This window comes from Oncorhynchus keta, unplaced genomic scaffold, assembly GCF_023373465.1.
Source record: "Oncorhynchus keta strain PuntledgeMale-10-30-2019 unplaced genomic scaffold, Oket_V2 Un_contig_2577_pilon_pilon, whole genome shotgun sequence".
NCBI classification, from domain to species: Eukaryota; Metazoa; Chordata; class Actinopteri; order Salmoniformes; family Salmonidae; genus Oncorhynchus; species Oncorhynchus keta.
In genome coordinates this window covers 47,501-61,271 of record NW_026284622.1, presented here as the reverse complement: position 1 = coordinate 61,271, position 13,771 = coordinate 47,501, and the positions used below count along the sequence as shown (strand labels likewise).

General features: G+C 42.7%; 1 protein-coding gene across 1 annotated transcript in view; it reads right to left on the bottom strand.

Annotated features, from left to right (window-relative positions):
• Nucleotides 1-13,771, bottom strand: part of LOC127922463 (voltage-dependent T-type calcium channel subunit alpha-1H-like) — a gene marked incomplete at its 5' end in the record, with an annotated part of 133,385 nt that overhangs the window by 90,210 nt on the left and 29,404 nt on the right. Inside the window, 5 exon segments of the mRNA XM_052506229.1 lie at nucleotides 576-727; nucleotides 5,859-5,945; nucleotides 8,804-9,018; nucleotides 9,592-10,049; nucleotides 10,051-10,124. Coding sequence (XP_052362189.1) covers nucleotides 576-727; nucleotides 5,859-5,945; nucleotides 8,804-9,018; nucleotides 9,592-10,049; nucleotides 10,051-10,124 — 986 coding nt within the window.

The following is a 13,771-nucleotide window of genomic DNA, read 5'->3' as shown; positions in this document are numbered from 1 at the left end:
AGTTATAGCTAGCTTAGAATCAGGCAGAAAGTTATAGCTAGCTTAGCAATCGAACAGAATGTTATAGCTAGCTTAGAATCAGGCAGAATGTTATAGCTAGCTTAGAATCAGGCAGAATGTTATAGCTAGCTTAGCAATCGAACAGAATGTTATAGCTAGCTTAGAATCAGGAAGAAAGTTATAGCTAGCTTAGAATCAGGCAGAAAGTTATAGCTAGCTTAGCATTGAGCAGCAAGGTACAGCAAGCTTAGAATCAGGCAGAAAGTTATAGCTAGCTTAGCAATCGAACAGAATGTTATAGCTAGCTTAGAATCAGGCAGAAAGTTATAGCTAGCTTAGCAATCGAACAGAATGTTATAGCTAGCTTAGCAATCAAACAGAATGTTATAGCTAGCTTAGAATCAGGCAGAAAGTTATAGCTAGCTTAGCATTGAGCAGCAAGGTACAGCTAGCTTAGAATCAGGCAGAAAGTTATAGCTAGCTTAGCAATCGAGCAGCAAGTTATAGCATTATAACATTAACTCTTGGAAAAGGTTTGATACATTAAAATATTTAATGGAAACACAGACACAAACCTGATGATGACGATGACGCTGTCAAAGCCGTTGTACGGGTTCTTGATATAGCCGAAGAGTCCGAAGGCCAGCAGCTTCAGCAGCATCTCCAGACTGAAGAGACTGGTGAACACTAGATTACTGATCTCTAGGATGTCAGTCAGCTCCTGGGGCTAGGGGGAAGGGAGAGAGAGAGAAGAGACTGGTGAACACTAGATTACTGATCTCTAGGATGTCAGTCAGCTCCTGGGGCTAGGGGGAAGGGAGAGAGAGAGAAGAGACTGGTGAACACTAGATTACTGATCTCTAGGATGTCAGTCAGCTCCTGGGGCTAGGGGGAAGGGAGAGAGAGAGAAGAGACTGGTGAACACTAGATTACTGATCTCTAGGATGTCAGTCAGCTCCTGGGGCTAGGGGGAAGGGAGAGAGAGAGAAGAGACTGGTGAACACTAGATTACTGATCTCTAGGATGTCAGTCAGCTCCTGGGGCTAGGGGGAAGGGAGAGAGAGAGAAGAGACTGGTGAACACTAGATTACTGATCTCTAGGGTGTCAGAGAGAGAGAGAGAGAGGGAGAAGGAAGGAAGTAGTGTGGCCAGTAGGGGACAGTATACTGTGTCTGGGTTAGAGTAGTACTGTAGTGTGGCCAGTAGGGGACAGTAGGGGACAGTATGCTGTGTCTGGGTTAGAGTAGTACTGTAGTGTGGACAGTAGGGGACAGTATGCTGTGTCTGGGTTAGAGTAGTACTGTAGTGTGGCCAGTAGGGGACAGTAGGGGACAGTATGCTGTGTCTGGGTTATAGTACTACTGTAGTGTGGACAGTAGGGGACAGTAGGGGACAGTATGCTGCGTCTGGGTTATAGTAGTACTGTAGTCTGGACAGTAGGGGACAGTAGGGGACAGTATGCTGCGTCTGGTTATAGTAGTACTGTAGTGTGGACAGTAGGGGACAGTAGGGGCCAGTAGGGGACAGTATGCTGTGTCTGGGTTATAGTTGTACTGTAGTGTGGCCAGTAGGGGACAGTATGCTGTGTCTGGGTTATTGTAGTACTGTAGTGTGGCCTGTAGGGGACAGTAGGGGCCAGTAGGGGACAGTATGCTGTGTCTGGGTTATAGTAGTACTGTAGTGTGGACAGTAGGGGACAGTATGCTGTGTCTGGGTTAGAGTAGTACTGTAGTGTGGCCAGTAGGGGACAGTATGCTGTGTCTGGGTTATAGTAGTACTGTAGTGTGGCCAGTAGGGGACAGTATGCTGTGTCTGGGTTATAGTAGTACTGTAGTGTCGCCAGTAGGGGACAGTATGCTGTGTCTGAGTTATAGTAGTACTGTAATGTGGCCAGTAGGGGACAGTATGCTGTGTCTGGGTTATAGTAGTACTGTAGTGTGGCCAGTAGGGGGCAGTATGCTGTGTCTGGGTTATAGTAGTACTGTAGTGTGGCCAGTAGGGGACAGTATACTGTGTCTGGGTTATAGTAGTACTGTAGTGTGGCCAGTAGGGGACAGTATACTGTGTCTGGGTTATAGTAGTACTGTAATGTGGCCTGTAGGGGACAGTAGGGGACAGTATGCTGTGTCTGGGTTATAGTAGTACTGTAGTGTCGCCAGTAGGGGACAGTATACTGTGTCTGGGTTATAGTAGTACTGTAATGTGGCCTGTAGGGGACAGTAGGGGCCAGTAGGGGACAGTATGCTGTGTCTGGGTTATAGTAGTACTGTAATGTGGCCAGTAGGAGACAGTATGCTGTGTCTGGGTTATAGTAGTACTGTAGTGTGGCCAGTAGGGGACAGTATGCTGTGTCTGGGTTATAGTAGTACTGTAGTGTCGCCAGTAGGGGACAGTATGCTGTGTCTGGGTTATAGTAGTACTGTAGTGTGGACAGTAGGGGCCAGTAGGGGACAGTATGCTGTGTCTGGGTTATAGTAGTACTGTAATGTGGCCAGTAGGGGACAGTATGCTGTGTCTGGGTTATAGTAGTACTGTAGTGTGGCCAGTAGGGGACAGTAGGGGACAGTATGCTGCGTCTGGTTATAGTAGTACTGTAGTGTGGACAGTAGGGGACAGTATACTGTGTCTGGGTTATAGTAGTACTGTAATGTGGCCAGTAGGGGACAGTATACAGTGTCTGGGTTATAGTAGTACTGTAGTGTGGACAGTAGGGGACAGTAGGGGACAGTATGCTGTGTCTGGGTTATAGTAGTACTGTAGTGTGGCCAGTTGGGGACAGTATACTGTGTCTGGGTTATAGTAGTACTGTAGTGTCACCAGTAGGGGACAGTATACTGTGTCTGGGTTATAGTAGTACTGTAGTGTCGCCAGTAGGGGACAGTATGCTGTGTCTGGGTTATAGTAGTACTGTAGTGTGGCCAGTAGGGGACAGTATGCTGTGTCTGGGTTATAGTAGTACTGTAATGTGGCCAGTAGGGGACAGTATGCTGTGTCTGGGTTATAGTAGTACTGTAGTGTCGCCAGTAGGGGACAGTATGCTGTGTCTGGGTTATAGTAGTACTGTAATGTGGCCAGTAGGGGACAGTATGCTGTGTCTGGGTTATAGTAGTACTGTAGTGTCGCCAGTAGGGGACAGTATGCTGTGTCTGGGTTATAGTAGTACTGTAATGTGGCCAGTAGGGGACAGTATGCTGTGTCTGGGTTATAGTAGTACTGTAATGTGGCCAGTAGGGGACAGTATGCTGTGTCTGGGTTATAGTAGTACTGTAATGTGGCCAGTAGGGGACAGTATGCTGTGTCTGGGTTATAGTAGTACTGTAATGTGGCCAGTAGGGGACAGTATGCTGTGTCTGGGTTATAGTAGTACTGTAGTGTGGCCAGTAGGGGACAGTATACTGTGTCTGGGTTATAGTAGTACTGTAATGTGGCCAGTAGGGGACAGTATACTGTGTCTGGGTTATAGTAGTACTGTAGTGTGGCCAGTAGGGGACAGTATGCTGTGTCTGGGTTATAGTAGTACTGTAGTGTGGCCAGTAGGGGACAGTATGCTGTGTCTGGGTTATAGTAGTACTGTAGTGTGGCCAGTAGGGGACAGTATGCTGTGTCTGGGTTATAGTAGTACTGTAGTGTGGCCAGTAGGGGACAGTATACTGTGTCTGGGTTATAGTAGTACTGTAGTGTGGCCAGTAGGGGACAGTATGCTGTGTCTGGGTTATAGTAGTACTGTAGTGTGGCCAGTAGGGGACAGTATACTGTGTCTGGGTTATAGTAGTACTGTAGTGTGGCCAGTAGGGGACAGTATACTGTGTCTGGGTTATAGTAGTACTGTAGTGTGGCCAGTAGGGGGCAGTATGCTGTGTCTGGGTTATAGTAGTACTGTAATGTGGCCAGTAGGGGACAGTATGCTGTGTCTGGGTTAGAGTAGTACTGTAGTGTGGCCAGTAGGGGACAGTATACTGTGTCTGGGTTATAGTAGTACTGTAGTGTGGCCAGTAGGGGACAGTATACTGTGTCTGGGTTATAGTAGTACTGTAGTGTGGCCAGTAGGGGACAGTATGCTGTGTCTGGGTTATAGTAGTACTGTAGTGTGGCCAGTAGGGGGCAGTATGCTGTGTCTGGGTTATATTAGTACTGTAGTGTGGCCAGTAGGGGGCAGTATACTGTGTCTGGGTTATAGTAGTACTGTAATGTGGCCAGTAGGGGACAGTATACTGTGTCTGGGTTATAGTAGTACTGTAGTGTGGCCAGTAGGGGACAGTATGCTGTGTCTGGGTTATAGTAGTACTGTAGTGTGGCCAGTAGGGGACAGTATGCTGTGTCTGGGTTATAGTAGTACTGTAGTGTGGACAGTAGGGGACAGTATGCTGTGTCTGGGTTATAGTAGTACTGTAGTGTGGACAGTAGGGGACAGTATACTGTGTCTGGGTTATAGTAGTACTGTAGTGTCGCCAGTAGGGGACAGTATGCTGTGTCTGGGTTATAGTAGTACTGTAATGTCGCCAGTAGGGGACAGTATGCTGTGTCTGGGTTATAGTAGTACTGTAGTGTCGCCAGTAGGGGACAGTATACAGTGTTTTGTGTAGTGTGATGAGGATTTGGGTTCTAGACTAGTTGTAATTCTATTGGGTCATTGTGATGAGGATTTGGGTTCTAGACTAGTTGTAATTCTATTGGGTCATTGTGATGAGGATTTGGGCTCTATACTAGTAGTAATTCTATTGGGTCAGTTGGTGATGAGGATTTGGGCTCTAGGCTAGTTGTAATTCTACATTCAGTTGGGTCAGTAGGTGATGAGGATTTGGGTTCTAGACTAGTTGTAATTCTACATTCAGTTGGGTCATTGTGATGAGGATTTGGGTTCTAGACTAGTTGTAATTCTACATTCAGTTGGGTCATTGTGATGAGGATTCCGGTTCTATACTAGTTGTAATTCTATCGTCAGTAGGGTCAGCTGAGGTCAGAACCAATGGAAACATCATTATTCACTTTTTCTTAATTTCTTAAGGGGGTAAGACTGCTAAAACAGAACACACACACACACACAATCTATCCCCTCCTCTCACACTGAGATTTACAATTTAATTAACACCTCAAGCCCTGTAACCCCACACACATGCTCACACCCACACAGGCACACACACACACACACACACACACACACACACACACACACACACACACACACACACACACACACACACACACACACACACACACACACACACACACACACACACACACACACACACACACTCACACTCACAACCTCCCCTGCCCTTCCCCTCCCTCCCTCCCTCCCCTGCCCTCCCCCTCCCTCCCCCTGCCCTTCCCCCTCCCCCCCCTCTCCCCCTGCCCTCCCCCTCCCTCCCCTGCCCTTCCCCCTCCCCTCCCCTCCCTCCCTGCCCTCCCCCCTCCCCTCCCCTGCCCTCCCCTCCACTCCCCTCCACTCCCCTCCCTCTCCTCCCTCCCCCTCCCCATCCCCATCCCCATCCCCTCCCCTCCCCTGCCCTGCCCTCCCCCTCACCCCTGCCCTGCCCTCCCTCCCCATCCCCTCCCCTGCCCTCCCCATCCCCTCCACTCCACTCCCTCTCCTCCCCTCCCCTCCTCACCCCATCCCCTCCCCTCCCCAGCCCTCCCCTGCCCTCTCCTCTCCCCTCCCCTCCTCACCCCATCCCCTCCCCTGCCCTCCCCCTCCCCTCCCCTCACCCCATCCCCTCCCCACCCCTCCCTCACCCCATCCCTCCCCTGGCCTCCCCTCCCCTCCTCACCCCATCCCCTCCCCTGCCCTGCCCCTCCCCTCCCCCTCTCCTCGCCTCTCCCTCTCCTCACCCCTCCCGTCTCCCTCTCCTCCCCTGTACCTGTTGGTGGAACTCTATCCCCATACTGAGAGTGTTGATGAGGATGGAGATCATGATCCCTCTGTTGAAGTACCTACTGCTCACCACCTAGAAGGAGTAGGGTGCAGGGGTTAGGGTGTAGGGTGCAGGGTTATTTGAAGATCTTAGTAATAATAATAGTAATAATTATAATTATAATATAATAAGAATAATCATAATAATCATAATAATAATAGTAATAATCGGGGTTGGCAAGTAGCCTAGTGGTTAGATCGTTGGACTAACAACTGAAAGGTTGCAAGATTGAACCCCCGAGCTGACAAGGTAAAATCTGCTGTTCTGCCCCTGAACAAGGCAGTTAACCCACTGTTCCATCATTGAAAAATTAGAATGTGTTCTTAACTGACTTGACTACATAATAATAACAGTCATATTAAAAATTATAATATAATAGTAATAATAATATAATAACAATACTCATAATTATAGTATAACATATAACATATAATTATAGTATAATAATAATATATTAATAATAATACTCATAATTATAGTATAACATATAACATATCATTATAATATAATAATAATATATTAATAATAATACTCATAATTATAGTATAACATATAACATATAATTATAGTATAATAATAATATATTAATAATAATACTCATAATTATAATATAATAATAATAATAATAATATAATAACAATACTCATAATTATAGTATAACATATAACATATAATTATAGTATAATAATAATATATTAATAATAATACTCATAATTATAGTATAACATATAACATATAATTATAGTATAATAATAATATATTAATAATAATACTCATAATTATAGTATAACATATAACATATAATTATAATATAATGATAATATATTAATAATAATACTCATAATTATAGTATAATAATATATTAATACGTATAATTATAATATAATAATATATGTATAATAATATAATAATACTCATAATTATAGTATAATAATATATTACTAATAATACCTATAATATAATAATATATTAATAATAATACCTATAATATAATAATATATTAATAATAATACTCATAATTATAGTATAATAATATATTAATATGTATAATTATAATATAATAATATATGTATAATAATATAATAATAATACTCATAATTATAGTATAATAATATATTAATATGTATAATTATAATATAATAATATATGTATAATAATATAATAATAATACTCATAATTATAGTATAATACTATAATAATAATAATACCTATAATATAATAATATATTACTAATAATACCTATAATATAATAATATATTACTAATAATACCTATAATATATGTATAATAATATAATAATAATACTCATAATTATAGTATAATAATATATTAATAATAATAGAATATAATAATATAGTATAATAATATAATAGAATAATAATAGAATATAATAATATAGTAATATAATAATATAATATAACAATAATCCTAATAGTAATAATAATAGTAATAATAACAGTAATAATAGTTATAATAACAGTAATAATAATATTTTGTGTAATTTGTAAAGTACATTTCTTGTATGAAGAAACATAAACATAACATGTAATATCTAAAACACAGATATAGATCAGACCAGTCTAACACAGATATAGATCAGACCAGTCTAACACAGATATAGATCAGACCAGTCTAACACAGATATAGATTAGACCAGTCTAACACTGATATAGATCAGACCAGTCTAACACAGATATAGATCAGACCAGTCTATCACAGATATAGATCAGACCAGTCTAACACAGATATAGATCAGACCAGTCTAACACAGATATAGATCAGACCAGTCTAACTATATGATCAGTGACAACGTCAATAAGTCCTACAGTCAATATCTAAAACACAGATATAGATTAGACCAGTCTAACACTGATATAGATCAGACCAGTCTAACACAGATATAGATCAGACCAGTCTAACACAGATATAGATCAGACCAGTCTAACACTGATATAGATCAGACCAGTCTAACACAGATATAGATCAGACCAGTCTAACACAGATATAGATCAGACCAGTCTAACACAGATATAGATCAGACCAGTCTAACTATATGATCAGTGACAACGTCAATAAGTCCTACAGTCAATATCTAAAACACAGATATAGATCAGACCAGTCTAACACAGATATAGATCAGACCAGTCTAACACAGATATAGATCAGACCAGTCTAACACAGATATAGATCAGACCAGTCTAACACAGATATAGATCAGACCAGTCTAACACAGATATAGATCAGACCAGTCTAACACAGATATAGATCAGACCAGTCTAACACAGATATAGATCAGACCAGTCTAACACAGATATAGATCAGACCAGTCTAACACAGATATAGATCAGACCAGTCTAACACAGATATAGATCAGACCAGTCTAACACAGATATAGATCAGACCAGTCTAACACAGATATAGATCAGACCAGTCTAACACAGATATAGATCAACCAGTCTAACACAGATATAGATCAGACCAGTCAACACAGATATAGATCAGACCAGTCTAACACTGATATAGATCAGACCAGTCTAACACTGATATAGATCAGACCAGTCTAACACAGATATAGATCAGACCAGTCTAACACAGATATAGATCAGACCAGTCTAACACAGATATAGATCAGACCAGTCTAACACAGATATAGATCAGACCAGTCTAACACAGATATAGATCAGACCAGTCTAACACAGATATAGATCAGACCAGTCTAACACTGATATAGATCAGACCAGTCTAACACAGATATAGATCAGACCAGTCTAACACAGATATAGATCAGACCAGTCTAACACAGATATAGATCAGACCAGTCTAACACAGATATAGATCAGACCAGTCTAACTATATGATCAGTGACAACATCAATAAGTCCGACAGTCTTACATGCTCCAACCTGGCCTGTAGCTCCGCCCACCACCCAACTAGGTCTCTGATCGGCCTCAAGGCCTGTCCGTCGACACGCCGAAGGCTGTTACCGCGGCGAGGGCTCAGGTTGCCATGGCGCCGGTTGCTAGGTTCAAAATCGGCATGGTCGTTGTCACAAAGCTGGTCGTCGTGGACGCAGTAGGGGCATGGCAACGCCTCCCTGTGCTCTGCCGCTGAAAACAGGTAACGCCAGACTGTCAACACACACACACTTGACGGAGACTCGTTACTACACACACACACACACTGACAACACACACACACACACACACTGACAACACACACACACTGAGAACACACACACACACTGAGAACACACACACTGAGAACACACACACACACACACACACACACACACACTGACAACACACACACACTGACAACACAACACACACACACTGAGAACACACACACACACTGAGAACACACACACACACTGAGAACACACACACACTGAGAACAACACACACACACACACTGACAACACACACACACACTGACAACACACACACACTGAGAACACACACACACACTGAGAACACACACACACTGAGAACACACACACACACTGAGAACACACACACACACACTGAGAACACACACACACACTGAGAACACACACACACACACACTGAAAACACACACACACTGAGAACACACACACACACTGAGAACACAAACACACACTGAGAACACACACACACACACTGAGAACACACACACACACTGAGAACACACACACTCACTCTTATTGGGCTCTAACACCAGTGTGACGGTGTGGCCCCTCCCCCTGGAGGTCATGTAGCTGGGGTCGGGGGTCAGGTCGTAGAGGTCGTGGGGGTAGATAGAGGGGTAGTTTAACTCCCTGCCTACTCCCCCGTTACTCATCTCCACCCCCACGCAGTTAGGCGGACGAGGAAGAGGAGGAGGACGAAGGTGGAAGACGCCACGTCCCGAGTGCCGATTGGCCAGTCCGTTCACCTCTCCTTTGGGTGTGTGTTGGTGTGAGTGTGTCCAACAAGTACAAGGAGGTGTGTGCGTAGAGCAGTGTGTGACGGCCCGGGCGACTCTGCGGGTCAGTTTACGGTACAGGTGTCCGATGTAGCGCAGTATCTCCTCGTAGCAGGACCCCGGCTCCTGATAGGAAGCCAGAGTGGAGGCGTTGCTGAGGTAACGGGCGCGCTGCTCCGACCTCATCAGGGCGTTCTCGCTGCTTCGTCTCTGAGAACTGGGTCGCTATGACGACCAGGCACAGGTTCAGCATGAAGAACGAGCCCACCTGGAGAGGGAGGGACGACAACACACGCGGAGTTACCGTGACAACACACAAGTAGTTACCAGGACGACACACACACACACACACATATTCAATAATAATAATAATAATAAAATAATAAAACAACATCCTCAGGGACTATCTCATGTTAAATACTGTTGAAGTCATATGGCTACAGGTTCTTCTGCCTCCCTAAAGCCCATTCTGGTGGGAAGCTGCTATAAACCACCAAGTGCTAACAGTCAGTATCTGGATAATGTTAAATACTGTTGAAGTCATATGGCTACAGGTTCATCTGCCTCCCCAAAGCCCATTCTGGTGGGAAGCTGCTATAGACAGTCAGTATCTGGATAATGTTAAATACTGTTGAAGTCATATGGCTACAGGTTCATCTGCCTCACCTAAAGCCCATTCTGGTGGGAAGCTGCTATAGACAGTCAGTATATGGATAATGTTAAATACTGTTGAAGTCATATGGCTACAGGTTCATCTGCCTCACCTAAAGCCCATTCTGGAGGGAAGCTGCTATAGACAGTCAGTATATGGATAATGTTAAATACTGTTGAAGTCATATGTCTACAGGTTCATCTGCCTCACCTAAAGCCCATTCTGGAGGGAAGCTGCTATAGACCACCAAGTGTTAACAGTCAGTATCTGGATAATGTTAAATACTGTTGAAGTAATATGGCTACAGGTTCATCTGCCTCACCTAAAGCCCATTCTGGTGGGAAGCTGCTATAGACAGTCAGTATCTGGATAATGTTAAATACTGTTGTAGTAATATGGCTACAGGTTCATCTGCCTCCCTAAAGCCCATTCTGGTGGGAAGCTGCTATAGACAGTCAGTATCTGGATAATGTTAAATACTGTTGAAGTCATATGGCTACAGGTTCATCTGCCTCCCCTAAAGCCCATTCTGGTGGGAAGCTGCTATAGACCACCAAGTGTTAACAGTCAGTATCTGGATAATGTTAAATACTGTTGAAGTCATATAGCTACAGGTTCATCTGCCTCATCTAAAGCCCATTCTGGTGGGAAGCTGCTATAGACCACCAAGTGCTAACAGTCAGTATCTGGTTAATGTTAAATACTGTTGTAGTAATATGGCTACAGGTTAATCTGCCTCCCTAAAGCCCATTCTGGTGGGAAGCTGCTATAGACAGTCAGTATCTGGTTAATGTTAAATACTGTTGTAGTAATATGGCTACAGGTTCATCTGCCTCCCCTAAAGCCCATTCTGTAGGGAAGCTGCTATAGACAGTCAGTATCTGGATAATGTTAAATACTGTTGAAGTCATCTGGCTACAGGTTCATCTGCCTCACCTAAAGCCCATTCTGGTGGGAAGCTGCTATAGACCACCAAGTGTTAACAGTCAGTATCTGGATAATGTTAAATACTGTTGAAGTCATCTGGCTACAGGTTCATCTGCCTCACCTAAAGCCCATTCTGGTGGGAAGCTGCTATAGACCACCAAGTGTTAACAGTCAGTATCTGGATAATGTTAAATACTGTTGAAGTCATCTGGCTACAGGTTCATCTGCCTCACCTAAAGCCCATTCTGGTGGGAAGCTGCTATAGACAGTCAGTATATGGATAATGTTAAATACTGTTGAAGTAATATGGCTAAGGTTCATCTGCCTCACCTAAAGCCCATTCTGGTGGGAAGCTGCTATAGACCACCAAGTGCTAACAGTCAGTATCTGGATAATGTTAAATACTGTTGTAGTAATATGTCTACAGGTTCATCTGCCTCCCTAAAGCCCATTCTGGTGGGAAGCTGCTATAGACAGTCAGTATATGGATAATGTTAAATACTGTTGAAGCTGCTATAGACCACCACGTGTTAACAGTCAGTATCTGGATAATGTTAAATACTGTTGAAGCTGCTATAGACAGTCAGTATATGGATAATGTTAAATACTGTTGAAGCTGCTATAGACAGTCAGTATATGGATAATGTTAAATACTGTTGTAGTAATATGGCTACAGGTTCATCTGCCTCACCTAAAGCCCATTCTGGAGGGAAGCTGCTATAGACCACCAAGTGTTAACAGTCAGTATCTGGATAATGTTAAATACTGTTGTAGTAATATGGCTACAGGTTCATCTGCCTCCCTAAAGCCCATTCTGGTGGGAAGCTGCTATAGACAGTCAGTATATGGATAATGTTAAATACTGTTGTAGTAATATGGCTACAGGTTCATCTGCCTCCCTAAAGCCCATTCTGGTGGGAAGCTGCTATAGACCACCAAGTGCTAACAGTCAGTATCTGGATAATGTTAAATACTGTTGAAGCTGCTATAGACCACCAAGTGTTAACAGTCAGTATACTGTTGAAGCTGCTATAGACAGTCAGTATACTGTTGAAGCTGCTATAGACCACCAAGTGCTAACAGTCAGTATCTGGTTAATGTTAAATACTGTTGAAGCTGCTATAGACCAAGTGCTAACAGTCAGTATACTGTTGAAGCTGCTATAGACAGTCAGTATACTGTTGAAGCTGCTATAGACCACCAAGTGCTAACAGTCAGTATCTGGATAATGTTAAATACTGTTGAAGTAATATGGCTACAGGTTCAACCGCCTCACCTAAAGCCCATTCTGGTGGGAAGCTGCTATAGACAGTCAGTATATGGATAATGTTAAATACTGTTGAAGCTGCTATAGACCAAGTGCTAACAGTCAGTATCTGGTTAATGTTAAATACTGTTGAAGCTGCTATAGACAGTCAGTATACTGGTGAAGCTGCTATAGACAGTCAGTATACTGTTGAAGCTGCTATAGACAGTCAGTATACTGTTGAAGCTGCTATAGACAGTCAGTATACTGTTGAAGCTGCTATAGACAGTCAGTATACTGTTGAAGCTGCTAAGACAGTCAGTATACTGTTGAAGCTGCTATAGACAGTCAGTATACTGTTGAAGCTGCTATAGACAGTCAGTATACTGTTGAAGCTGCTATAACAGTCAGTATACTGTTGAAGCTGCTATAGACCAGTGTTAACAGTCAGTATCTGGATAATGTTAAATACTGTTGAAGCTGCTATAGACAGTCAGTATACTGTTGAAGCTGCTATAGACCACCAAGTGCTAACAGTCAGTATCTGGATAATGTTAAATACTGTTGAAGCTGCTATAGACCACCAAGTGTTAACAGTCAGTATCTGGATAATGTTAAATACTGTTGAAGCTGCTATAGACAGTCAGTATACTGTTGAAGCTGCTATAGACCACCAAGTGCTAACAGTCAGTATCTGGATAATGTTAAATACTGTTGAAGCTGCTATAGACAGTCAGTATACTGTTGAAGCTGCTATAGACCACCAAGTGCTAACAGTCAGTATCTGGATAATGTTAAATACTGTTGAAGCTGCTATAGACCACCAAGTGTTAACAGTCAGTATCTGGATAATGTTAAATACTGTTGAAGCTGCTATAGACAGTCAGTATCTGGATAATGTTAAATACTGTTGAAGCTGCTATAGACAGTCAGTATCTGGATAATGTTAAATACTGTTGAAGCTGCTATAGACAGTCAGTATCTGGATAATGTTAAATACTGTTGAAGCTGCTATAGACCACCAAGTGTTAACAGTCAGTATCTGGATAATGTTAAATACTGTTGAAGTCATCTGGCTACAGGTTCATCT